This window comes from Nicotiana tabacum, chromosome 5 (genome assembly GCF_000715075.1).
Source record: "Nicotiana tabacum cultivar K326 chromosome 5, ASM71507v2, whole genome shotgun sequence".
Taxonomy (NCBI): Eukaryota; Viridiplantae; Streptophyta; class Magnoliopsida; order Solanales; family Solanaceae; genus Nicotiana; species Nicotiana tabacum.
The window spans coordinates 35,258,321-35,285,944 of NC_134084.1; the positions used below are offsets into that span (position 1 = coordinate 35,258,321).

The 27,624-nt window shown below is 38.1% G+C and overlaps 2 protein-coding genes across 4 annotated transcripts; one reads left to right on the forward strand and one right to left on the reverse strand.

Moving 5' to 3' along the window:
* The first annotated feature begins 5,345 nt into the window (after nt 1–5,345).
* Nucleotides 5,346–13,645, forward strand: LOC107765490 (type I inositol polyphosphate 5-phosphatase 12-like). 2 transcript variants are annotated; one of them, XM_016584146.2, is made up of 12 exons: nt 5,346–6,236; nt 7,564–7,918; nt 8,470–8,722; nt 8,829–9,636; nt 10,101–10,225; nt 10,465–10,549; nt 10,833–10,998; nt 11,086–11,126; nt 11,215–11,482; nt 11,580–11,703; nt 11,778–12,138; nt 13,068–13,645. In XM_016584146.2, exons 1-12 carry the CDS (start codon nt 5,709–5,711, stop codon nt 13,428–13,430), a joined length of 3,477 nt encoding a protein of 1,158 aa, XP_016439632.1. In that variant the 5' UTR covers nt 5,346–5,708; the 3' UTR covers nt 13,431–13,645. The 2 variants fall into 2 exon arrangements, with proteins under 2 accessions (XP_016439632.1, XP_075109569.1); XM_075253468.1 differs by lacking the exon at nt 5,346–6,236 and adding an exon at nt 7,364–7,478.
* An 805-nt stretch (nt 13,646–14,450) lies between these two features.
* LOC107765492 (ankyrin repeat-containing protein At5g02620-like) lies at nt 14,451–18,339 on the reverse strand. Of its 2 annotated transcripts, XM_016584148.2 has the most exons (4): nt 18,222–18,339; nt 17,487–17,634; nt 16,146–16,555; nt 14,451–15,828 (listed from the first exon to the last, which is right to left on the reverse strand). In XM_016584148.2, exons 2-4 carry the CDS (start codon nt 17,575–17,577, stop codon nt 14,968–14,970), a joined length of 1,362 nt encoding a protein of 453 aa, XP_016439634.2. In that variant the 5' UTR covers nt 17,578–17,634; nt 18,222–18,339; the 3' UTR covers nt 14,451–14,967. The 2 variants fall into 2 exon arrangements, with proteins under 2 accessions (XP_016439634.2, XP_016439633.2); XM_016584147.2 differs by lacking the exon at nt 18,222–18,339 and having other exon boundaries at nt 17,487–18,162.
* Nucleotides 18,340–27,624: the final 9,285 nt, after the last annotated feature.

The following is a 27,624-nucleotide window of genomic DNA, read 5'->3' on the forward strand; positions in this document are numbered from 1 at the left end:
TTAGTCATAATATTAGTGTCTAACTCGCTTATACTACTACATGTTAGAGTTTGCTGTATTGGTTGTGGGAGTGCATTGTTGTCTTCTGATATGGTCTTGTGAGATAACTTTCAGGGTTGAATTAGACTTGGAGTTTAATTTCATATTAGAGCCAAGTCCATTTATGTCTTGGTTTACCAAATGTTGGAATGCCATGTTATGTTCACGCTCAAGATGTCTAGCCTTGAGTATGCGGATGATTTTGATAGTATCTCATGTTAGTGAGAGAAAGAGTTCCTGTCTTCTTATATGAACTTGAGTAATCTTCACCTTGTGAATCTTTGGGGTGAAGTTAGGATCAGTTTATTTTTTATGGCGTTAACAAGTTAACATATTTACTTGTTAATTTACTCACTTTATGGTTTTTCAACTAAATGTCTGATAAAAGAGAATTCCTCAAGTGGTAAGTACCTCTACCTCTAACCTTAAGGTTGCGGATTCGAGTTACCATAAAAGCAAACTGGGGAAGCTCCTAGGGAGGGGTAAAAGAAAAAAGCCTAAATGTGCTAAAATTTTATCTCCAAATTTTCTTCCACGAATGATAAAGTCTAGTTCTCCATTTGCATTTATACCCATTTTTTGTGTCACATTTTAACTTGTGTTCGCTTTGTAAAAAAAATTGCAAGTGTACCCGCTTTTTTGCATAACTTCAGCATACGGGCTGAAGTAGCAAAGACAATCACGCAAAACTTAAACATTCTAGTAGACGGGCTTGAAGTTCAGCTCTAGAGCTAAAGTTTTTGTTATGTAACTGGCGAATTTCAGCTCTAGAGCTGAAGTTTTTGTTTTGTAACTGGCGAACTTCAGCTCTAGAGCTGAAGTTTTTGTTTTGTAACTGGCAAATTTCAGCTCTAGAGCTGAAGTTTTTCTGATTTGCTCGTCTCACACATGAAAATGTGTAAGCATCTATATTCATGCTAGTTTGTTACCTAGTAAACAGTTCTGGTTTTTGTGTCTGTTTGTTGTTTAAAGATGTTCTGTCAAGTTTTTGGTAGGAGTTTGGGTAGTTAAGCTTTCTTTAAATAATGCAATCGTGTGGGCTGTTGCATGGACGTTCGCCGTTGTTATGCCTAGGCCTCAATTCAAGTTTGCTTACTGTTATAACAAGTAAGTCAATTCTTAGATGCAAATTGAACATGTTGAATTTATGTTGGAAAATGCAAAGGCATTAAATTAGTTCAGGCATGGAGATAAGCAGAGTCAACTATGGAGACTAACAGCAACAGAAGAAAGAAGAAGAAGAAGAAGAAGAAGAAGAAGAAGGAGGAGGAGGAGGAGAAAGGGGGTTGAAGTTGTTTAAAAAGTGGGTACAAGCTAAAACCTTTTTAAAAAATGGGTATAGGTTAAATGGGGGCGACCAAATAGGGCGCCCTGTGCAATTTTTACAATCATTTCCCACGGAGCCCCATTCTTAACCAAGACATCCCCAAATCTCTTTTCTAGTATACATGTGCCTCAACTATTTTATCAGGTTCGAGTACCTTACTCTAACGTAGATATCAAGTAATTTGGGCAGAAATAGCATGGGCTAGCCAGTTTTCGGACTGGTAATTGAAAAATAGCCAGCGTTTGCAAAATCATTGAAAAATAATCACTAGTTTACTGCAACACAGAAAGTTTCTAACATAATATACCAGAGATTGGTGCACTTGTCTGTATATGAACTTCTAGCATATTATGCTGGAACTGTAGCACACGGAAAGCTCCATCTTAATATACTGGAGATTGGAGCACCTGTGTATATGCTGGACTAGTATATTATGCTGGAAGTTCACATCTAAAAAATTCGAACTCCACTATATTATGCTGGAATATTTTTTTGATTTTGAACAGTGTTTTCGTTCAGATTTATCTTTACATGAAAAGTAGCTAAATTTTGATTACTTTTGAAACCGTGACTATTTTTCAATTACCACTTATAAATCTAGCTATTTTTGAATTACTTAAAATTTTGTTGTGATTATTAGAATTTGAACTATGATGTTTCATGATTTTCTGTTTATCACCCACTTTACTAACCTATGGGCGACACATTATATAGCATGGATATTTATGTGCTATCCACATAAGTGCAACTGATTAAGGCATGTGAGTGTCTTTACCATCTTACTATGTTTAATTGATAAATCGCAAAATTAAGAAGTTGAATTACGTACAGAACCGTGCAAGATGTCAATGTGATTAAAGTATTAAACTTTCTTTATTAAGCAAGTGGACTAGTTGGGATGACTATTGGATAACAACTAAAGACGTTCACTCACTATTAACAAGGAAAATTGTTGTCTAGCTATCTATGCATTATGCACGTCGAAGCTTAATTTTCAAAAATAATGTTTGTGGTGAACCTCTTTCCTTATTAAAATAATATATAATGTGAAACATGATCTTCAATGTTCCAAGATTTAGCAACATAGTTCTATTGGATATGTTTCTATTTAGTACAGGCAAGGGGTAAAATATTACTTCTCTCTAATAAGTCTCGCAAAAACCAACACCACCAAAATGATTTTGAGCCACGTTACGACAGAATTCAGTAACTTTTGATCATATATATTAAATATTTATAAATATTTAGATGTGAATTTAATTATTGTTATATTTTTAATTAGGATCGATATAAGAACCTATAAACTTTAAATTCTAGATTAACATTTGCATACCAAACTACGTCTGAATAAAAGAACAAATTTTTTTTAATAGAAATAATAACAAACAACAAAAAAAGGAGAAACCTTGAGAGAAAAGAAGAGTCAATGTCAACGAGTGTAGTGATAACCATGATGATTTTAGTAGAACCAAATACGTTGATAAGTTCTTTTGCTTTCTGTTTGCCTGCTGTTTCTTTCTTAATATTAAATATAAAGTATACTTTCTTTAAAGAAGAGTAAGACAATAGTCAATAGGAAATGAAAACCAAGAAGGAAAGAGATCAAGATATGAATCTTGCACAAGTTGAGTATAGCGTCAAACTGCTACTGCATGTAAATACAAATGCTTTTCTTTCTTTTACGTTTTTTCTTCCCTATTTCATTGATTTCCTTCCTTTTTAATTGAAAGACAAATGCAACTTTACTACGTCCTTCAATGTTTCCCTTTAATTCAAAATATAGTATACTAATTTCAGCTCAGAAAATAAAACATAAAAAAGGAAAGAAGATAAAACAATCTTTTCTATATAAACATTAGAATGCAAAGACTATTATATAAATGTAGATAATATAAAAATTAACAATCATTGTATTATACAGTTCATATGCTTTTGTTTTGACAATGTCTGACTCATTGCATAGAAACTAAGATATTTTAGGTTTAGAAACACTAACTTTTAAAGTAAATAAAAATTAGAAAGACAAAATCAAGGTATATATATTCTTTTGTGTGTTTTATCCCCAAGAAGAATTTTCATAAAGCAATATGTTTAGAGCCTAATCATCATATGTAACTATAGTTTGCCTAATTAACATTGATAGCTATTGTAACGTGAAACAAATAAAGCCCGTGTCAACTGTATCCGTTACGAGAACGAATAAAACATGTATTAATTGTATTCATTCATGCAATTGTATACAATTTTGTAGCTACTGTTCAATTATTATTAGCTTGTACCACTTGTACTCAGACGTGCAACGAATAGAGCCTGTGTCAACTGTATTTGTCGGCAAAATACAGAAATACGAAAAATAGAATGCTCTCACAGAGAGTCAAACTCAAGACCTCCGCTTACTAAGCGGGCGCTCTAATCAATTGGTTTTCGAGAGCTTGTTGTTGTCTTGTTTCAGTTAAAAACTATTTATCTCTTGTTTCCGTACTACATGTGGATTTTCTATAAAATTCAAATATAGCTACGAATAGTAATTTTTTGAAAGTATAGTTACATATGGTAAATACAATATACTCCCGTAAAAATTGCACGGGGCGACCAAATCCATTTAACCTATACCCATTTTTTAAAAACTTTTAACTTCTACCCACTTCTTAAATAACTTCAGTCCCCTTTCTCCTCCTTCTTATCCTCCTTCGTATTCTTCTTCTTCTAAAAACGAAGAAGGAGAATACTGCTTAGCTAGGGAAAACAAAAGCTAGTGTTCTCTTAAACAAGAATACTGTTGTACGATATTTGTTGACCGTCTCCACCAAAAGAAAGGTGACACTCTTTTAGGATCGCTGTTAAATCAATGGATTAAACTTTATTAAAGCAGAAAAAAGGGACCCAAAATCTGCAGCTATCTTATACTCTCATTTAACCAGATTTCTTCCTTTTTTCTTGTTCAAAGAAAGAAAGGAATAAAATCATGTATTCCATGAACAAGCAGTGAATTTTTCTACGAGATCAATAGTAGCTGTAAAGAGAAAGGCTAGAAGGAACAAGAACTAGTCAAAGAGTCAAATCAAAAGGTCTCCCTATTTAGAAGGTCGATGGAATTTTGAGTGGTTTGGAGATTCAAGAGGAGAATTTTATCCAAGCTTCAGCTTTAGCTCTAGAGTTGAAGTTTCTCAGTTACAACACAAAAACTTCAGCTCTAGAGCTGAATTTCAAGCCCGGCTACTAGAATACTGAAGTTTTGCGTGATTACCTTTGCTACTTCAGCCCCGTGTGCTGAAGTTATGCGAAAAAGCAGGTACGCTTGCAATTTTTTTTGCAAAACGGACACAAGTTAAAATGTGACACAAAAAACGGGTATAGATGCAAATACCTCATATACTTCCTCCGTTTCAGTTTAGATGACACACTTTCGTTATTAGTCCATTTAAAAAAAAGTGACACATTTTTATATTTAGAAACAATTTAACTTAAACTTTTTATTTTATCAACTTTACCCTTAATGAGAAGCTTTTATAGCCACAGAAATATTATGGCTCCACAAAACTTTTGCCCCTAAAGCTTCAAAAATCGTATTTTTTTTTCCGTAAACTTTATGTCAAGTCAAACTACATTATCTAAATTGAAACAGAGGAAATATATATTTGCTATATCGCCTAATTTTTCCTAACATAAAGTTAATCTCCATATAGGTTATCTCATATTAAATTCGGTATATATAAAATAATACCAAAATTAACGTATAAAATTATATAAGTAATTTTCTAATCCGGATCACCAAATCACACCCTTAATTAGCGACGTCATTACCTCATAGAATATACCCCCAACAGTGACAGTTTTTAAGGGGGGGAAATTAAGAACATTTCTGTCCGTACAATCTCAGCAAGCTTCGCCTAATTCTCCTCTCATTTTTCTCTCTTCCCATGCATGTCTACTCCTTCCCCTTTTCCCTCTCTTCTTCACTCATATTTCCCATTTTTTTAATCCTATTTTCTTGAATCTTTCTTTCTCCTTCTCTCTCTCTTCCATGTTCATCTTTTCCTTTTTTCCCCTTTTCCAACGTTACCAACATTTTCTTTCTCTTGAGTAATGATTTGAAACCTTCAAGATTTGTATGAGATCATGTGTTGAAGCCCCATTAGAACCACATTCTTGTCACGTTAAAATTTTGGATTCGTCTCTAATTATCCGTAACTTCAAATCGTTCCGCGTTTAAAAACACGTTCAAGATTTGTATGAGAGAATGTCTTCAAGCCCCGTTAGTACCACATTTTGTTAAAGTTCAAATTCTGGATTCGTCTTGCTGTAACTTACAGTCATTCCACGTTTAAGGTTTTTATTCGAAATGGAGGACAAATTCGAAGACGACGAGAAGCATGCATTAGAGGGTCTAAGCGAAATCCCACCACCAAGAAGAAAAGCACATTCCTACAGCCACCAACTCAGAACAAACACAGGAACGCATCACAAACGCCACCACCAAATCCGCAAACACAGTCTTGACGATGATTACATGCCGAACAGCATTAACAACTCCGGTTTATACGAGGATTCATCCGACGATGAAGGTTTTTATCCTTATTCTACAAATTCCAACATTATAAATAGTGGTGTTGTTAGCAGTAGTGTTGCTGCTGCTGCGGGCCCTGTTGTTGGTGGAAGTGATCGTCAAGATTTTCATTTGATGAGTCAGAATTTTGCTGGGCTTGGTGTGATTCCTGATTGTTTGGATGATGATCAACAACTTCCTTTGCCGGAATTCACTGCAACGGGTGGTGGTGTTGGAATGTTTAAGGTTCCTACTCGTGCTGCTGTACATCCTTCTCGTCCAACTTGCCATGAATTGAGACCTCACCCCCTTAGAGAATCCCAGGTGACAAAATCTTTAATTTTGTCAATTTTGTTATGTTATTGTTTTGTTGGTTTTATTTTATGTCCATGATTTTTTGGGAAGGGTAAAAAGTACCCCATTTGTATAATTCTAATTTCATACTTCATTTTACTCTGGGGCCATTCATTCCCTCTCCCTTAACAAATTGTCTCGTATTTGTCCTTGATCTTGGCGGAGCTCTCATAAGGAAAGTTAATTTAAACTATCTTAAAAATAGATGGGTAAATTTGAACTTTTTCCCTAAAGTAATTTGACAGGTGGAGTCCACATAATTCATGTCGGAGCTCCTTTAAAGTCTAGCAAATATGCTCCCATCTTATGTTTATCATGCTTTAGATGTATAGGTATGAAGTGTTAGATTATCCCGTAATGGTTGGTTGAGGAAATGGTTGTTGTCTCCTTGTATGGTCTTGGATAGTGAATGAGCTAATTTTTTTGGTTGAGTTAGGTTCAAGGTTCATTTTCTTTGCAAAGGTTTGTTGTCATGTTTATGGATTTCTTTTTTGTAAGATAAAGACCGATTTGATGAGCAAACTTCCATAACTTATCCAGAGAGATATTGATCAAACAATCAGCTATTAATTATAACTAAGTAGAGAATTTTCTGTTGATGTATATTTAATCGAATAATCAGACTTTGAATTTGTATTTCTTTCCTAAGAAGACATGGGAAACATGCTCAATATCCTTTGATTGAATTGTTGACTTGGTAAACAATGTAGAGCCGAATTTGTTCGTTCTTGGATATGAAGTTATCAAATGATATATATCAGACTCTCATGCTTAAGCAACTGCGGTGGCTATACTTGTAAGAAATAATTGCATTTCACGTCTGTTATGGAGCAACCTAGTCAAAGTCCCAAGGTGGACGACACGCAATAGAGGAAGAGAGAGAAGAGGGAGACTACATTTTTTGTTGTCATGATATCCATGTCAGCAGCTTGCGAGTCTTCCACCTCGGCACTTTGACTAGGTTGATCTATAACAGCTTCACCAGCCAATGAGTTAAGATTTTAAAAAAAAAGAAAAAAGAAAAAAGAAAAGAGAATCGACTGCTTGAATAGTATTGAATGGAAAAAAGAAACAAAATTGATTCCTGTAGTAGTGGCGAGCGAAATGGGATGTTTAACCTCCTTTATTTACATCTGTCCAATGATGTCCATGGTAGAATAAATAGAAATAAGTTGAAAAACATTGCAATGGAAGGAGAGATTTTGATAAGCAGTGAATGTCTTTCTGTTGATTTTATCCTCCTTTTTCCTTTTTTTTTCCTCTGTTAATTCTAGTAATGAATGAAACATAACTCCAGGTTGGCAGATTTTTAAGGACCATTGCCTGCACAGAGACACAACTATGGGCAGGACAAGAATGTGGTGTAAGAGTATGGAATTTTTCGGATCAATATGAGGCCGGACTTGGAATTAATGGAAGGGCAAAGAGAGGAGATGAGGATGCTGCACCATTTTACGAGTCAGTAAATACATCACCTGCAATATGCTTGACCGTTGATAGCGGGAGTAAGTTGGTCTGGACTGGACATAAGGATGGAAAGATTAGATCCTGGAGGATGGACCAACCTAATTCTGATGATTCTCCTTTTAAGGAAGGACTTTCTTGGCAGGCTCATCGTGGTCCAGTTCTTTCAATGGTCATATCTTCTTATGGTAATATCTAGATTTCCTTAAAACCGTTCATAATTTGTTTATGGAACGAACATATATGATCCTGATCAATGTTTATTATTAAATCAATTTATAGATAGCTTCTCCTCTTTATGAGCTCAAGATTTGGATATACATAGCACCCATTTTTTTCTTTGTTTGTCCTTTGATGCATCAATGAACTCTGAACCTCTAAGCATCATGTACTCTTTCTGCTTTACATTTCCAGTGTAGCTGTAGTTTTTGTGCTTGAAGTTTGGCGAAAGGATTAAAGAGGAACCTACAATTGTAGAATGCTTCAGTTTGAAGTGATATCTCCTAGATAACAAATTACAAGTTCAAACTATTGTAACATAAAGTCTTGACTGCATAGCTGCCTCTTACCTCTTTGATGTTTATTCAGGACTGCCTGGTTTCAAATGTTATTTTGTTTTACTGAACATGGTGAAACTCACTTGCTAGCTTTAATCAGCTTATCAAATAATGGTGAAATGATTTGTTGCTTCTAATTTTGTTCCAAACAACAACTATGACTAATTGTTTGTCGATATTAGGTGATATATGGTCTGGATCTGAGGGTGGTATCATAAAGGTATGGCCATGGGAATCTGTTGAAAAATCCCTTTCTTTATCACCAGAAGAAAAACACATGGCTGCTTTACTCGTGGAAAGGTCAGCAATTGACCTTAGGAGCCTAGTTACGGTTAATGGTGTATGTAACATCTCATCATCTGATGTAAAGTGTCTGTTATCTGATCATGTAAGGGCAAAAGTGTGGGCAGCTGGTTCTTTATCCTTCTCATTATGGTATGTTCCTCATTATTGCTTCTGTCTGATCTTTTATGAAATAGGCAAGAGTTTCTTTACAGATTAGTTGTCACTCCTAATAACTCCGATAGTTGCGAAACTGCAGGGATGCACGGAGTAGAGAACTCCTTAAAGTGTACAATGTAGAAGGTCAGATTGAGAGCCGGGTTGATATATCATCTGTGCAAGATCAGTCAACGGAAGATGATCTGAATGTTAAGTTTGTCTCCAAATCAAAAAAAGAAAAGTCACAAGGAAGTAGCTTTTTGCAGCGGTCACGTAATGCTATAATGGGAGCTGCAGATGCTGTTCGTCGAGTTGCGACAAAGGGGGCATTTGTAGAAGATAGTAAGAAAACAGAGGCTGTTGTGCTTGCAGCTGATGGGATGATTTGGAGTGGATGTTCAAGTGGCTTACTTGTGCAGTGGGATGGGAATGGAAACCGTTTGCAAGATTTTCATCACCACCGTTGTGCAGTTCTGTGCTTATGCGCTCATGGTTCTCGAATCTGGGTTGGCTATGTAAGTGGTATGGTACAGGCGTTGGACCTTGACGGGAATTTGCTAGCTGGTTGGGTTGCACACAATGGGCCTGTAATAAAAATGGCAGTTGGGAATGACTATATGTTTAGCTTGGCAAATCATGGTGGTATTCGTGGATGGAACCTGACGTCTCCAGGACCTATTGACAACATATTACGACCAGAATTAGCCGAGAAAGAATATTCATACACGAGTCAAGAAAATCTCAGGGTTTTGGTTGGCACCTGGAATGTCGGCCAAGGAAGAGCCTCGCAGGAAGCACTTGCAACATGGTTGGGTTCTACAGTTTCAGATGTCGGGATTGTAGTTGTTGGCTTGCAAGAAGTAGAAATGGGAGCAGGATTTCTTGCTATGTCTGCTGCAAAAGAAACGGTAAGCTACCAACCAACACCCTTTACATCTTATTAGGATTTTAGTTGCTTAACAAATCTAAACACCTTCTGCAACTGCTAGCAGTAAAAAGAATTGATCACGATTTGAACTTTTGCAATTCAAGAAACAATTAATTGATTGCAGAAAGTGGAGTAGTATATGGCTTTAAATGGTAAATTGCAAGAAATAATCTAGATTCAAATTTTTACATCTTTCTTAGCATTTCTCAAGCGGTAGAAACAGTTTTTTGCAGAAATACATTGTAAGGCTGCATACAGTAGATCCAATGCCCAGGCTCCATGCATTGCCGGAGCTTAGTGTGCTGGGTGGCCCTTTTTCTCTTAGTGGTTCTCTAGGTTATATTTACTTGCATGTTTACGGTCAATCTAGATATTGTAACCTTCTGTTTTCCTCATTTTGTATAATGTATGTAGCAGTATCCTAATAACTAATGTCAACTTTAGGTAGGACTGGAAGGAAGTTCTGTTGGACAATGGTGGCAGGATGCTATAGGGAAGGCATTAAACGAAGGATCAACTTTTGAGCGAGTAGGATCAAGACAACTAGCTGCATTGCTTATTGCTATATGGTAAGAAACTTTTAGGTTACTTGGGTAATCTCTTCTTAGGGTGCGGCCTTTCCTCGGGCCCTGCGTGACTGTTGGATGCTTTGTACACCGGACTGCCCTTTTTTTGCAGTCCAAACTTCTACTTCATCGAACCTCATCCTTCGTTAAGCTTTATCTTTCTGACTAAATGGGGTGAATTAGCAGTCCAATCGGCTCCTGCCTATATATACTAATATTCTTCATTGTACTTCAAAACTCAGGGTTAGAAAATCTATTAGGACTCATGTGGGGGACCTTGATGTTGGAGCAGTTGCATGTGGAATAGGGCGTGCAATTGGTAATAAGGTAAGTTTCTTCTCTATGTTAACTTGTATCATAAATCAAACATTCATTTTGATTAGCATTTGAACAAGCTACTTCAGTGTTCAAATTGCTGAACATACTTTGCAGTAAATTCACTTCATCTAATTAAGATAAATGAGACACTAAAGCTAACATATAACTGAGTTTGGCGCATCTTCTTCAGATAACAAATCACGTTGAAAACTGGTCAGAAACTATTGTTTTTGCCCTCGGAACAATGAAATGTCTGGTATAATCGTCTCATGGTTACACATTTAAAATGCAGGGTGGAGTTGGTCTGAGGTTAAGAGTTTTTGATCGAATAATGTGCTTTACAAACTGTCACTTTGCTGCACATTTAGAAGCAGTCAACCGTCGCAATGCTGATTTTAACCATATATTTAGAACAATGGTTTTCACCAAATCCTCCAACCTTCTAACTAATTCTGCTGGTATGCTTCTTTACCTGTTTTTATTTCTTCCACATATTTAATTTGGCTATTCACTCGTCTGACTTGCATGCATCCTCTCTCTTACAGCTGGTGTCTCATCTTCTGCTCAGATGCTTCGTGGTGCAAATGTATAGACCTGACCTTCTTGTAGTAATTGTCAACTCATCTTGTTGTCTAATCCAATTCATGTGAACTAACCCTTATTAATTATAACAGGCTGCACAAATTAATCCTGATGAGGGAAAACCCGAACTTGCTGAAGCTGACTTGGTGATATTCTGTGGTGATTTCAATTATCGTCTTTTTGGAATATCTTATGATGAAGCAAGGGATTTTGTATCGCAAAGATGCTTCGATTGGCTTCGAGAAAAAGATCAATTGAGAGCAGAAATGAAAGCTGGAAAGGTTTTCCAAGGGATGCGGGAAGCAATCATCAGATTTCCACCGACGTACAAGTTTGAAAGAGGAAAACCGGGATTAGGAGGTGAGACATATTTATAGTTAGAGATTGCACTCCCGAATATGTCCAACTTAATGGTTGAGATACTAAAAAGGACTAAAACATACATTTTCAATTTTAGGATATGATTCTGGGGAGAAGAAACGAATTCCAGCTTGGTGTGACCGAGTACTATATCGAGACAACAGGGCAACTCCATCCACAGAATGCAGTTTACAGTGCCCTGTGGTTGCTTCCATTATACAGTAGGTTCCCTCGGGGCTTTCTTCACTTTGGCTTTTTTTGCTTCATCTTGAAACTTATTTTTCTCATATGATAGGTATGAGGCTTGCATGGAAGTGACAGAAAGTGATCATAAACCGGTAAGGTGTAAGTTCAATGTTGAAATAGCCCATGTTGACAGATCAGTAAGGAGACAAGAATTTGGGAAGGTCTTCCAGTGCAATGAAAAAATCAAGTCTTTACTACAAGAATTTCGTTATATTCCTGAAACGATTGTTAGCACGAGCCAGATAGTCCTTCAGAATCAAGACACATACAGCTTAAGAATCAGCAGTAGAAGCAGAGAAGACAAACTTTTCTTCCAGATAAACTGTGGAGGTCAATCCACTGTCAAAGAGGATGAACAACAATCAGAGTATCGTCCCAGAGGTTCCTTTGGTTTCCCCCGGTGGCTTGAGGTGATTCCTAATTTATTAGATGCTCTTAACTCAGGGTTACATTTCTCTTCCTATGGTAAACACCTGTGTATGCTATCATGTTTCAAGGCCATGGAAGTCCATGTATAACATGCTTAACCATGTTCTAAACCTCTTCTTGTCAAAGGCACGCTTAAAGCACGGTTAAGCCTTGACGCGAGGATCAAAACATGTTGAGCACTTCGCCTCGCTTAGCAGGCGCTTCAGTGTCATCATCAAGGCTCTAAGGCATATTTTGCTTGACAATGAGCTTAATGCTAAAGAGGCGACACTAAACAACTGATATTTCATTTTATCGTTATTTTTTTCAATTTTTTTGCCCGTATATTTATTATTCATACTTATAATTATTATTTTTGGAGTACACATACATATTTGTGCCTTTTTTCATTAAAGCCCATGCTTTATTTGTGCTTTGCACTTATAGCCCCAACGGACCTTAAAGCTTTTTTGCGCTTTTCGCCTTTGATAACACTACTCCAATGAACTCTTTCTTTAATCATTATTATCCTTGTTATTTTGGTCAAACCCACTTATCCATTAGAAAACAGGTTGTGAGGAAGGAAGATAAGAAAATGCAACCTTTGATGATTGGCATTCGGCCATATTCTGATTCTCAGACAGATGTATTATCACAGTCCGACCACATCTACCACATGATATGTTACTACACCGTAACAAATTTCAACTGATGGAGAAGGCAATGGTTAATCTGATCAACCAAGCAAGCCATTTTCTCTAGATTGATGCCTAAATCTATTTGTTTCTTTGTTAGTGTCATTAAGAGAATCCGATATCAGTTCAATTCTATTTTCTTGACTGTACCCAAAAACTAAAAGCAGCTTCAAATGCACTTCTATAGACGAAAACGGACCTGTTCTATTAGAAACATCTTATGTTTTGTTAATCAGGTCACACCTGCTGCTGGCATCATCAAACCGGATCAAGCTGCTGAAATCTTGATACGTCATGAAGAGTTCAACAAATTAGAAGACACTGTTGATGGAATTCCACAAAGCTGGTGGTGTGAGGACACCAGAGATAAGGAGGTGATTTTGCTGATAAATGTGACAGCCAGTCGCTCGACAGAGGCAAGAACGCATAAAGTGCATGTTCGCCACAGCTTCTCAGCTAATGCAGTTCGCACGACTTCAAAAAGCAGTTCGAGAAGAAGTCAAGGTGGTGGTAGCTCCCACCACAGATCTGCACTTAGACATGTAGGAAGTGGCTCTGAAATGATGACTGACAATGAAAGCTTTCGGGGTCCTAGATAGCTACATGAATTCCTGTGAGACAAACAAAAAAACTGATTCACAAGAGTTTCCAAGACAATGCTCAGATGTTTAAACGTTGGGATTTCTTTTACTGGCAATACTACTTGATAGGATCTTGATGTAAATACTCATAGATGATTTAGAATGGAGCTGAGTCTCCAACTCAGAGATCTTGATAGACGGGTATAAAGTCGTTCACCCTTTTTTTTGTAGAATCAATCTTAAATTTCTGGATTGATATGCTACTTTTTAACTGAAAATTTTATGATCAATTTTGCAGTTCGGTCATCCCAAATCTTGTTGTGCATCATCAGAAAGACATTTTTGTTGTTGATGTGCATAATTCTAGCTAGCTCTTAATTCTGCACTTCATTTTTGGTCAAGTTGTTTGCAGTCGTGTACTTATGTTTTATACATTAAGGGAGAAACCTGTCTTTAGAAATCTCTGCTTGCCAGCACATATGCATGCCAGAAAAGTAAACTATGATAACGTTATGATCTTGTGATTTTGGTGCTTCATAGGCATTAACACCAGAAGGGGGAGAAAATCCACGTGGAAAACGAAAGCCCCCTACCAAAAGAAGGGTTCGCCTAATACAAGAACTACAGCCCAACCTAGCTTAAGGCTAAAGCCGTGGACCACACCCCATGAGAGCCCTCTATTTGACTAACATACTCCCTTTTGATCTCCCCCATACCTTCATATCAAAGCTGGGAATGATTCCGACGCATCACTTACTTTTCGTCATCGTGGGTCCATAACCATTACTTTTATCACTAAACCATAGTTACACATTCTCACCTTAGTTTATGACTTAACTGTGGCAAATTAGTATGGTTTGGAGTAAATACCAGGTGTAGGTAAGTTTTTTCCCTTCTCTTCTTGTTCTATAGATCAGAAGCATCTCAGAGTGAGGAGTTAGTATTTGATCAAGCAAAGATGCTACTCTCAAGATGGAGCAAGAAATTTTCCACCTCATCACCACGAAGAGTAGTGGCTAGAAAGCTGAAAAACATGTATTTTATGAAGAGAGAAGAACTACAATGAATTATATTAAAAGAATAGCTTTTCTGTTTGTACACTTTCATTAAGAAATTGGTTGTATACAGAGAAAATAAAAAAAATATCAGGCATCTGAACCTTCTTGTTACCAAGTCGCTCTCTGGTTTACTACTTATTGTAGCCATCCGTGATAACTTGCCCTTGAACTAATAAATGTTATGGAAACAAAACTGAAAGATTTGTTAGAGCCTTTATCTTGAACTACTGAGTAAGAGTTGTCTCAGGTTGCAGCATTCCAGTAGTTGCAACACCACCAAATCAGAGAATTGCCGTATTACTGCAATACTCTATTGGAGACATTTCCCTTATTTGTTCCTAACTAGCATAAAATAAATCCCTCGTATGCTTGACCATTTCGAATCTGGTGCTATGCACAGACGTTTATCAGACTTCATGGTATAGACTTGTACATTTTATCCACAGAGCTTCAGGTTTGACACCATAGGCGAAAAGTCAGCTGACCTTTATTTGTTCCTATACTGCATACATCCTCTTGTAGTTTTCAGCATAAAGCTCTGTATCTGATGCCACAGACATTGCGTACGAATGTGAATGAGTTCCAGCACTTCTTATGCTTCTCATCTTTGACTCTTCTAGCCTATGTCGAACCACACAGTAGCACATGGAGCCAATTGTAGTGAGCATTATGATGCTACCAGTCGCAGTTGCATAGATAGCAAGCCATCTTTCTTTAGATCCGACCACCACATAAGAAAGCGAAATAAAGGAAACTGAGATGAAGAGACAAGCTGCCCACATGAGCCTGTTTATCCAAAACACGAGTAGCTTCTTTGCTCTCGGTTCAATCACAACCAGAGAGGTCTGGACAACAACAACCGCAATGGAAATAAACAAGGCCATACTATCAAACAAGAAGAAGATTATGAAAGCTGCTTTCTCGGCTACATGCGCTTCACCAAGCGAAAAACCATCTGTTTTCTCTTCAACATATTGACCAGGCACGGTGAAGATGGCAGCAAAAGCTACGGTAGCAATAAGGACAGCGACCACTGTAGCATTGTTGATGGCATTGTTGAGACCACTAATATGGAGCTTCTTCACCTTCTTTGCAATTTTCCGTACTTTGAAGCCTGTCTGTCGACTTTGTTGGAGTTGGGACTGCACATCATGTCTTATATCACTGACAGTCTGCTTGAGTTGCTTAGCGTTACTTGGAGGCTTTCCGTGATCTTTGGAATGGGTAGCTCCGGCCACCTTCAAAATGGAAACAAGCTCTGGCATTCCAAACTTTTCTGCAATATCAAGAGCCGTTTCTCCAGCTTTATTAGTGGCATTCAGATCGATGCATTCACTTGATATCAGACACTGTACCATCTGCAATTGTAACATACGAGAGTTTCAACATGAATGCTAAAAACAGAGAGCACAGGAAAAGGACACTGGTTTTCCTAAATGGAGCGTTTAATCAACCAAACAACATAATCTTTTGTTACTTAAACATGACGAGTATCAAACTCACATATAAGTGGAGGCCCCTCCAGTTTTTCAAAAGCAAAGGTGGTAAATAAATCTGTGTTAACAAACAATTTTGACTCACTCTAGCCGCATTTTTTCTTAAGATATACTCATTCACCGCAAAACACATGAATTCTGGAATACTGTTTTAACAGGAGATACAGACAGAGACAAACCTGTGCCCGTCCCTTTTTTGTTGCAATATGAAGAGCTCTGTTTCCTTTGTTATCTTCCAAAGCCAATACTGCAGGATTTGGTTTGATTAATTCGTGCACAATGTCAACATTTTGTCCCTTTACAGCCATGTGCAGGGCACTTTGGCCTTTACTATCTGTTCTAAGGCCAATCTCAGGATCTTTGCTCAGAAGCGATTTAACTATTTCCAAGCGGCCCATTCTTGCTGCTGTATGCAGCACAGTCTTTCCATTGTTCCGAGCTATCTTAGCAAGGTTCGAATCAATCTCCAGAAGCATATTTACGACATCAGTGTGTCCCTGAGCAGCTGCTGTATGTAAGGCTGTAGAATTGGATGAATCTGTCGCCATAATCAGGTTTGGAAATAAATGCAATAGTTCCTTCAGTACCTCTGCAATGTCATATCCAAAAAAAAAGTTTCAAAGAGTGGAGGAAATAAAAAGAACGTTACGAACAAGTGTTAACAGAACAAACTTCAAGCAATTACCCACTCATTCTCTTTTTTACTTCTACACACGAACACCTAAGCTGTAATACTAAGTAAGGACTATTGAGCAGCAGTATCAACTTGATGGCAATTGGCAGGTACAAGTCCATTCTTTGAGGCTAAGAAATGTATTTCGCCATCATTTTGTTAAAGATGTATTGTTATCTTGGTCTTGAACAATACAGTTTCACAACTCCTCTAACAATTTTACAATGTAATATTTATTTAGAGCTTATACCCATGGGAAGAGCAAAAAGTAAGAATTATCTAGGTTCTTTAGTCATGGATTAGAGAACCTAAAAAAGATTTTAGAAAGAACTTATAAGACATCTAGGCTTCTTGAAATTTTGAGCCAACAATTATCTAGGTTCTTTAGTCAATCCTACAGTTGAATGAACAACCAGAAGTTATCGACACAGTACCATCTAATTTGAGGGTTCAGAAGCTAAAATCCGGGATGGAAGTTGCACGCTATGTGTCAAGGTCAAGTGCATAATATACTAGCAAAGCACAAACCCCATGAAGTATACACACTTTTTATCTGAAAGTTAATTGCATCAACACCAAAATGTGAAAGACATTCTGAACAGAACTTCATACAATTAATTGAAACATGATCTCTATTTTTTTCAAAATTCTCATCATACTATATATGTCTTTCGTGCCTAGGGTCTACTAGAGACAACCTCTCTACATTCATTATTTTAGGGTAAGGTATGCGTACTCACTACCCTCCTCAGACCCCACTTTTGGGATTATAATGTTTTGTTGTTGTACTACATATATAGGGGGGGGGGGGGGTTAAAGGACAATTGTTCTGTGTTAGAAGACTTACCAAGATGACCTTGCTTTGCTGCAACTTGGAAAGCATCATAGCCATTATTTGCAACAAGAGAAGCAATTTGAAGGTCCAAATGTTTCAACATCTCAGCAACAACTAAAGTGTGGCCATTTTCAGCAGCAACATATAATGCAGTCTCACCCTGTTGGTTTTGCAAAGATAGCAAACTTTTGATGCCTTTTCCATCAAATTTCTCAATAAGTTCTTTCACTTTTCCTAAATTCCCTACTCTAGCTGCAAGATGAAAAGGCGAATCCCCTCGTTTCCCTGGTGATTCTTTATCCCTTTTCTTCTCAACATCAAAACTAACTTGCCTATCCATTACTATCCTAATACTTTTCTGATTTTCTATCACCCCGTTTCGAAAACTCTGTTGTTTTTCCATTCTTACACTTAAGAAGCTAATTTCAGAAATGCCACTTCTCTATCAAAGACAGTGCTAACTTCTTTCCACTTTGAAATTGCAGCTAATCTTGAAGATTTTCCCTTTTCTTTTTTACCAGGTCAATATTGTGAAGCACTAAGCTAAGCAAAAAGATCACTTTTTTTCTCCCATTTCTAGCTCAAAACACTTGATAACATCAACTTTTATGGAAAACTTCCAATTCAGAGACTAAAATCCAGACACAAATTTAAACCAAAAAGGAAACTCCAAGTTAAGCTTGAAAATTTGTAAGATTTTCAGAGTTCAGCAAGAAAGAAATTTCAAAGGTCCAAAAAGAAACGCACCTGAATTGTGCAAATTTCAGTTTTTTGTAGCCGCTCCAAATATCAAAAGAGACAATTTTTCAGCAAATCAAGAAGAACACAAAGGAAACTTCCTACCCATGTGTTGTATATAAAACACGTTTCATAAAAGAATTGTACTAAGTTTAAAGCATCCTATTTATTTGAAAAGAAACTGATTTTTTTTTTTAAAATGAAAATGGTATTTGAAAATTAGAATTGTGTTTAGATATGAATATAATTTTGGGTTGTTTTTGAAGTTTTGTGAGTGATACGAGTGAAAATTTTGAAAAATAATTTTTTGAAGTTTTTTTAATTTTCAAAAGATTCCAAAATACATCATCAAATATTTTATGAACAAACGCTGATTTTCAAAAAATATAATATTTTTTGAAAAAAAAGTGAAAAATTTGTTACGTCTAAACGGGCTCTAAGTCATTGGGTTTTTCCTCACTTTTTGTATTTGTCAAGTCTCTCAAAGTCTTAATTTTTGGTAAAACGTTAAACGTTGGAAAACCACGCTATTGGCACATTACCGTACCTTGCAAGCGTGATTGTTAAACCAAAAAAAAAAGGTTTTACCATATGCTTCCTTCTCGATCAATTTATGTGAACTCATTTAATTGGATATAGAGTTTAAGAAAAGAGAATTTTTTTTGAATTTGTGATGTAAAATAAGACACGTATATTTTGTGTGACTATAAATCATTGCATATAGGTAAATTGTTTCCAAATAAGGAAATTTAGCACGAACTAAAAAGAAATATGTTCATATAAATTGAAACGAATGGAATAGTATACAATAAGGTTGCAAAGTTGAAAAAATATGCCATATGCACGGGCGAAGCCACCTTTAGCAAAAGGTGGTCAACTGATCACCATTCGTCGAAAAATTACATTGTGTATATAAATAAAATATAATTTTAGATATATAAAATCTATATTGAACACATTTTGTCGGAATTCTTTTTCAACTTCTTTCAAGTTTGAACACCCTTAAAAATATTTCTGGCTTCGTCACTGACCATATGAGTTGATAAAACGCACACGTAAGTTAGAAGGGTTAATGTAATACAAATCTTATGACGTTGAAGTATTTAAGATTACAAATTTAAGAAGAAAAAAATGCACCTAATAAATCTGTCGAATAAATTAATACAAGGGATTTATAGGTCATTATCGCTCAGTTCATATTACGAACCAAACACCATCAGATTCTACGAAGCATCATATCTAGATTTAAAATATTAATTGCAAATTCTAACTACTTTAGTATAATTGGTCTTAACCTCAAGAATTGACCCATACCTAAAAAGGGAGGAATGAAAACACAGAGTAGCTCTAACAAAGAGTCGTGACATTGACATGGTTTGACTAGCACTATAGCATTCAAACTTTCATAAAATCCAGTCAAATTTAATCTGCACAACAACAAGAGTCTATCGAAGGTTCCAGACTGGTGGCTTTAGTATTTTAAAAATATTTGGTGGAGAAAATTTATAATTTAGTGTGTCACGACTCATTTTCTGAACAAGCCGAGACCAACACCCAATTACTAACCATGACCGAGCGAACCATCTGCGCTTATTAAATCTATTATAATTTCAAACTTTATATGTCACAAGGCACTACTGTAACTAAATACTTTTAAATAATTTAAATATCTAAAATAAGCCAACTTCAAAACTTTATTCATAATAACCAATAAAATACTGCTAAGTTATTATCGAAAACATCTGAATCTTAACCCACCGACTATGTCTATGAAGCCTCTATTGATAAACTGACGCACTTCTCAGGACATGAGATTTCCTGGCCAGTTCTCTAAGTAAACAACGAAATAGCTAAGTAAAGATGATTGTAAGGAATACGCCACGAACAAAAGCGGAGCTCACCAATAGCACTGGAAGAGAAGGAAGTCCTAACTCGTAGCCTGCTCGCCTGCAAAATTGGTGCCTACGTTGTACCGCAAACCAACGTAGGTTCCCAAAAGAGATCGTCAGTATCATCCATTGTACCCAGTGAGTCTCAACGACATGGGACGAAACTTTAATAACATATACATTACGAGCAAAGATTCTAAGTGCATGTAAAACATAAAGCTTATAAGAACAATTCTAAAATAATTGCATAATAGCAGTTTATGGATATTCTAAAAGAAATTCTTTTCTTTTTCTTTCTTATAAAAAAAATACTTCACTTTATACTTCGGGAGTTCCAACTATTCTGTCTTAATTTTGTCTCAGTCACCGTGTGATCGGCACGGGTTCGATCCCAACCTGATCGAATAGGCCCAATCCACGAGGTGTCACTCGCTTCATGGTTCTCAGCGCTCATGTATCATACCTTAGCATGGCTAAGTAAATTCTCAGCAATGAGACCCACAGATTGTGTGCTCCCTACTTTGGCACAAGTAGTTTCAGGAAGTCAACGCCTTGGTAAGGATCCTCGGCCAGGACGATGACCCCTTCTCAGAATAAAGGATACTCTCAAAAATCTTTTCTTTCTACTTCTTCTTGTGACTTTTCAAGTCTAAATCTTTTCTTTTTGGAACATCATGTACATGCTCGGGCCGGTATCCTTAAATGTAAAACATGGCATAAGAATGAAATAAATATCTAAAAGTATTTCTAAAGATTCTTGCTTCTTCATAAATTTTCAACATGAAAATAACATATAAGAATAACACAAAAATCTGAAAATTTATGCACATATATCATAATAAATCATCTAAACTTTTGCTAGAAAAATTCTAAGTTAATAGGTACTTACTCGCTCCAATTAAGTAAATATAAACTCTTTTAAGCAATTCATCAAACACCTTGTATGCGTGCTTTTGTGAGTTAAACCAATTTAGTAAAGGGTTATATCAACTCACCTCAAAACTTCTCGAGCCAATACGTAGGCCCCAGTCCAATTGACACCTGTCACGACCCATTTCCATAACAGATCGTGATGGCGCCCAACACCGTTGTCAGGCAAGCCAACACGGAAGTATTAGTAAATTCTTATTTTACTTACCCAAAACAGTTACAACATTTTCTTAATTTGCAATTAAAAATAGGTGATAATATGCAACATTCGATAATAATTATACAACCCAAAAGAAACGTCTACTAATGTGAGTGTCAAGACCTGGTGTCACAAGTTGTGGGCAACTAGTAGAATATACAAAAGAATAAATCCATCCTACTGTCCAAAATAGAATAGACAGCAAAAATAAATAAAGAAAGACTCCATCAAGCTGCTGAACGGCACAGGAAGGGGCAGCTCACCGTGGAAGTCTCGGACTATGAATCAAGGGCGCGCACCAGACTGATAGCCAGATGTACCTGCCTTAGTCCTGTACAATTAAGTACAAAAGTGTAGTATGAGTACATAAACAATATGTAACCCGTAAGTATCCCGTCTAATCTCGAAGAAGTAGAGACGAGAGGTCGACTTGATACTTACTAAGGTCAAATAATATAATGAAGTGTTACGCTAAGCATGGGAGTCACAAATAATCAACAGTTTGTAGCAAGAGGTAATAAGTCATGTTCTTAACAATTTTACAATTAGCCATTTACATTTCAAATATTTAGCAGATCAAGTCATGGATAAGATTTCACGTAGATATCATGCGCACATTATGCCAAGGTCGACGGCCCGATCCAACAGAAAATAAACTGTGCACTGCCAGATGGTCGAATGACGCGAACCATAGATGCATCTATTTCTATCGAGACGATCGGCCCGATCCACAAATATCAATTAATATCAAGAAAACAAATGAATGCGCATTTATTTTCAAACAAATTCATACAAGTGTCCAACAAGTGTATACATTCACTTATATTCCTTTCCCAGTCTCTAGCATACCCTAAGTGATCACATTAGCAAGAAGATATGGAGACATTCACAAATATAGCATGGTACGGGTCCTAGACTACCCGGACAATTAGCATAATAGTAGCTACGCACGGACTCTCGTCACTTTAGTGCGTACGTAGCCCCCGCATTTAGTAGCAATTATTCGATTATTATACCTATGGGGATAATTCCCTCTTATAAGGTTAGAAAGGAGACTCACCTCGCTCCAAAGTGCACTTCCAATACCAAGAACGAGCCCGAACTCTCAATTTGGAGCCGAACAATCCAAAACTAGTTAAATAAGGTAGGAACTAGTTAATATAAGCTCACAAGATCATATTCTAGCTATTTAAGCAATTTCCCAACCCTTAACACAAGTTTCCTAAAATCTGCCACGGGCCCACGTGGCCGGATTTTGAAATTTTTCGAAGAAAGTTGTCCTCTATAACCTAAGGGTCAATAATATATGATTTCTAATTCATTTCATAACAAATTTCATGGTTAAATCTAACTTTTGTCAAAACCCTAGGTTTTTCTCTAACCCCATGATTTTGCCTTAATCCTAGTGTTTAATCTACCTAAGATGCAAGTATTAGACTAGGAATAGGTGGGAGAAACTTACGTCAAGATACTAGGTGGAAGCCTTCTCTCAAAAGCTCCCAAAATCGCCAATGGAGGAGTGAAAAGTGGCAAAAATGACTTAGAACCCGTATTAAATGAAGCTTACTGCTTCAACGATTTCTGCATCTGTGGTCCCGCTTCTGCGAGAAATCGAACGCACCTGCAGAACCGGCCAAGCGGGTTGTGACCGCTTCTGCGGTTTCGAAGCCGCTTCTGCGGAGCCGCTTCTGCAGCTTAGGAGCCACTTCTGCGGTTTTGGCCTGGCCTACCTTGGGCCGCATCTGCGATAGGTGGACCGTTTTTGCGTTCTCGCACCTGCGGTTGACCAACCACAGGTGCGGTTATGAGAGAAGCAGATGCTTCAGCACTTCTCAAAATTTCCGACTTCACTCGAGCCTCATCCGAATGATGCTCGGGGCTCCCGGGCCCCGCTCGAACATACCGACAAGTCTGAAATCATGAAATGGATCTGCTCGAACCTTCGGAACGCCCGAAACAACGCTAAATCTAAGAATCACCACCTAAAACCAATTGAATCAAATTTATGAACTTCAAGTTCTTAATTTTCCTCTAACGAGCCGAAACGCCCTTAAACTACTCGGATTGACACCAAATTTTGCGGGCAAGTCTTAAATATTATATTGGACCTGTACCGGGTACCAGAACCAACATACGAGACAGATACCCGTATGATCAATCATTATTTAGTTTCTTTAAATCCTTAGAATTTCTGTTTAATAATTTCTAATAAAAATTCATTAATCGGGCCAGGGACCTCGGAATTCGATTCCGGGCATATGCCCAGGTCCCATATTTTCCTATGGACCCTTCGGGACCGTCAAAACATGAATCCGGGTCTGTTTGCTAAAAATGTTGACCAAAGTCAAACTTAGCCTTTTAAGAAATCTTAAGAAATCAATTGAGCATATTTTAACCCAAATCCTTTCAAGTTCCCGAACCAAGCATCCCCGCGGGTCGTAAATGAGTTAAAGCAAGTGCGAAAAGTTTTATTTAGGGGGACGGGGTTCTAAAAGGCAAAACGACCAGTCGGGTCGTTACATTCTCCACCTCTTAAACAAACGTTCGTCCTCGAACGGACATAGAAAAGTACCTGAGGTGCTAAATAAATATGGGTATCTGCTCCGTATGTCCTCCTCGGACTCCCAAGTCGCCTCCTCGACTAGTTGGCCCCTCCACTGGACCTTTACTACTGAAATCCTCTTGGATCTTAACTGGTGATCCTGCCTATCAATAATGGCAACTGTCTCCTCCTCGTAACTCAGGCTCTCATCCATCTGAATAGTACTGAAGTCCAACACATGGGACAAGTCGGCATGATACCTCCGAAGCATAGACACGTGAAAGGCTAGGTGAACTCCCGATAAACTGGGGGTAAAGCAAGCTCGTAAGCAACCTCCCCAACTCGTCTCAACACCTCAAATGGGCCAATAAACCTTGGGCTCATCTTTCCCTTCTTCCCGAACCTCATAATACCCTTCATTGGCGAGACTTTCAAGAGGACCTTCTTGCCAACCATGAATGATACATCGAGCGCCTTCTGATCCGTGTAACTCTTCTGTTTGGACTGAGATGGGCGAAGCCTCTCCTGAATCAACTTTACCTTGTCCAAGGCATCCTACATCAAATCTGTACTGTATAACTTAGCCTCACCAGGCTCAAACCACCCGATAGGAGAACGACACCGCCGACCGTATAAAGCCTCAAATGGAGCCATCTCAATGCTGGACTAATAGCTGTTGTTGTAAGCAAACTCAACCAAAGGCAAGAACTGATCCCATTGCCCTACAAAGTCAATCACACATGCTCTAAGCATGTCCTTCAAGATTTGGACTGTCCACTCAGACTGCCCATCGGTCTGTGGATGAAATGTTATGCTAAGCTCCACGCAGGTCCCCAACTCACCCTAAACAGCTCTCCAAAAATGAGAAGTGAACTGAGGGCCTCTATTTGATATGATGGAAACAGGCACACCGTGCAACCGGACTATCTCCCGGATGTAAATCTGAGCCAGTCTCTCCGAAGTGTAAGTAGTTACAACTCGTATAAAGTGTGCCGACTTGGTCAACCTATCCACGATGACCCATACTGCATCAAACTTCTGCAAGGTCCGGGGCAAGCCAACTACGAAATCCATAGTAATGCGCCCCCACTTCCACTCTGGTATAGGCATCTGCTAAAGTAGGCCGCCCGGACTCTGGTGCTCATACTTGACCTGCTGGCAATTCAAACACCTAGCCACATACTCCACTATGTCTTTCTTCATCCTCTGCCACCATTAATGTTGCCTCAAGTCACGATACATCTTCGTAGCACCCGGATGAATGGAATACCGCGAACTGTGTGCCTCCTCTAGTATCCTCTCCCTCAGACCATCAACATTAGGAACACATAGGCGACCCTGGAGCTGCAAAACACCATCCTCGCCGATAAAAATCTCCTTGGCACTACCTTGAAGCACTGTCTTTCTGAGAACTACCAAATGCGGATCATTGAACTGCAGGGCCTTGATCAGCCCCAATAATGAAGACTGAGCAACAACGCATGCAAGAACTCGGCTGGGCTTTGAAATATCCAACCTCACAAGTCTGTTAGCCAAGGACTGGATGTCCAAAGCTAGTGGCCTCTCCTCTGCTGGAATGAACGCCAAGCTACCCATACTCTCTACTTTCCTGCTTAAGGCATCTGCGAACACATTTGCCTTGCCCGGGTAATAAAGAATGGTGATGTCATAATCCTTCAGCAACTCAAGCCATCTATGCTGCCTCAAATTGAGATCCCTCTACTTGAACAAGTGCTGTAAGCTACGATGATCAGTATAAACCTCACATGATACCCCATACAGATGATGCCTCTATATCTTAAGAGCATGAACAATCGCGGCCAACTCCAAATCATGCACAAGATAATTCTTCCCATGGATTTTCAGCTGACGTGAAGCATATGCAATAACTCGCCCCTCCTGCATCAATACACACCCCAATCCAATGCACGAAGTATTGCAATATACCGTATACATCCCTGAACCGGAAGGCAACACAAGAACTGGTGTTGTAGTCAAGGCTTTCTTGAGCTTCTGAAAGCTCGCCTCACAATCATCAGACCAACGGAAGGGAGCACCCTTCTGGGTCAATATAGTCAGAGGTGATGCAATAGATGAAAAGCCCTGCATGAATCGTCTATAATAACCTGCTAATCCCAGGAAACTCCTAATCTCGGTCACCGAAGTAGGACGTGGCCAACTCTGAACTGCCTCAATCTTCTTGGGGTCCACCTTAATACCCTCTCCTGACATAATATGCCCCAAGAATGCCACTGACTCTAGCCAGAAGTCACACTTGGAGAACTTAGCATATAGCTTCTGCTCTCGCAAGGTCTGAAGCACTACCCTCAAATACTGCTCATGCTCCCCTTGGATACGGGAGTATATAAAGATGTCGTCAATGAAGACGACGATAAATGAATCAATATAAGGCCTGAATACCCTGTTTATCAAGTCCATGAATGCTTCTGGGGAATTAGTCAAGCCAAAGGACATTACCAGGAACTCATAATGGCCATATCTAGTCCAGAATGCAGTCTTCGGAACATCCGAGTCCCGAATCTTCAGCTGATAATACCCTGACCTCAAGTCAATCTTGGAGAACACCCTAGCACCCTGCAACTGGTCGAACAAATCATCGATACGAGGTAACGAATACTTGTTTTTTATGGTGACTTTGTTCAACTGGCGGTAATCAATGCACATCAGCATAGTTCCATCCTTCTTCTTCACAAATAACACTGGTGCACCCCAAGGCGATACACTGGGTCTAACAAACCCCTTTGCTAACAACTCCTCAAGCTGCTCCTTCAACTCCTTCAACTCTTTCGGAGCCATACGGTACAGTGGGATAGATACAGACTGGGTGCCTGGAGCCAAATCAATGCAGAAATCAATATCACGATCCGGTGGCATGCCAGGAAGATCAGAAGGAAACACATTGGGGAACTCTCAAACTATTGGAACTGAATCAATTATGGGAGACTCTACGGTAGTGTCTCGAACATAAGCCAAATAATCCAAACACCCCTTCTTGACCATTTGTCGAGCCTTCAAGAAAGAGATAACCTGACTAGATGTATCAACTGTGGAACCTTTCCACTCCAACCTCGGCAACCCCGGCATTGCTAATGAAATAGTCTTGGCATGACAATCTAGGACGGTGTGATATGGAGATAACCAATCCATGCCCAGGATGATCTCAAAATCGATCATATCAGGCAACAGGAGATCCGCTCTAGTCTCGAAACCATAGAATGTGACCACGCAGGACCGGTAGATCCGATCCACAACCACAAAATCGCCCACAGGAGTGGACACATGAACATGAGTGCCAAAAGGCTCAAGAGAAATAACCAGAAAACGAGCAAACAGAGATGATACATATGAGTTCAAGAATTAGTGATTTGTAAAGCACCCTAGAATTTTCGTTGCTTGCGCGAGCATTGAGCAGAAAGGTTGCCTCTGCTCTGTTTCGTAGCGTTCTGTTTCACTTTTTCATATAAGACTTTTTAGCCATCTGCCTTTGCTGAATGAACAGAACGTTTAAGCCCTTTTTATTTTGTTAAGGCTCGCCTTCAGGCTTTTTAGTTGTGTTTGATTAAGACTTTCAAAACTTTTGACCTTTTTAAAAGAACTACGTTTCAAGCCACTTTATGCCCCCCCCCTCTTTTTTTATTTTTATTTTACTTTTATTTCTTTTTCCTTTTTGTTTTATTTTGACTTAACTAATAACTAATGATACCTATTTTTAATAATTAGTAATATTAAAATTATTAATATTCCCATAATTATATAACCAATTATTTATAAATATAGAAGTAACTCAAAAATCAATCACAAGGGTTTTAATACGTAATAGAAGTATAATTT

Excerpts from the sequence above, each read along its gene's own strand:
- LOC107765492 (XM_016584147.2), bottom strand. The coding sequence starts at position 17,877 with ATGGAAAAACAACAGAGTTTTCGAAACGGGGTGATAGAAAATCAGAAA. Across the intron at positions 16,556-17,486 it reads AGCAAAGCAAGGTCATCTTG|AGGTACTGAAGGAACTATTG; the intron begins GTAAGTCTTCTA and ends ATGACATTGCAG. Across the intron at positions 15,829-16,145 it reads CAAAAAAGGGACGGGCACAG|ATGGTACAGTGTCTGATATC; the intron begins GTTTGTCTCTGT and ends TTACAATTGCAG.
- LOC107765490 (XM_016584146.2), top strand. The coding sequence starts at position 5,709 with ATGGAGGACAAATTCGAAGACGACGAGAAGCATGCATTAGAGGGTCTA. Across the intron at positions 10,999-11,085 it reads CCTTCTAACTAATTCTGCTG|CTGGTGTCTCATCTTCTGCT; the intron begins GTATGCTTCTTT and ends TCTCTCTTACAG. Across the intron at positions 12,139-13,067 it reads GTTTCCCCCGGTGGCTTGAG|GTCACACCTGCTGCTGGCAT; the intron begins GTGATTCCTAAT and ends TTTGTTAATCAG.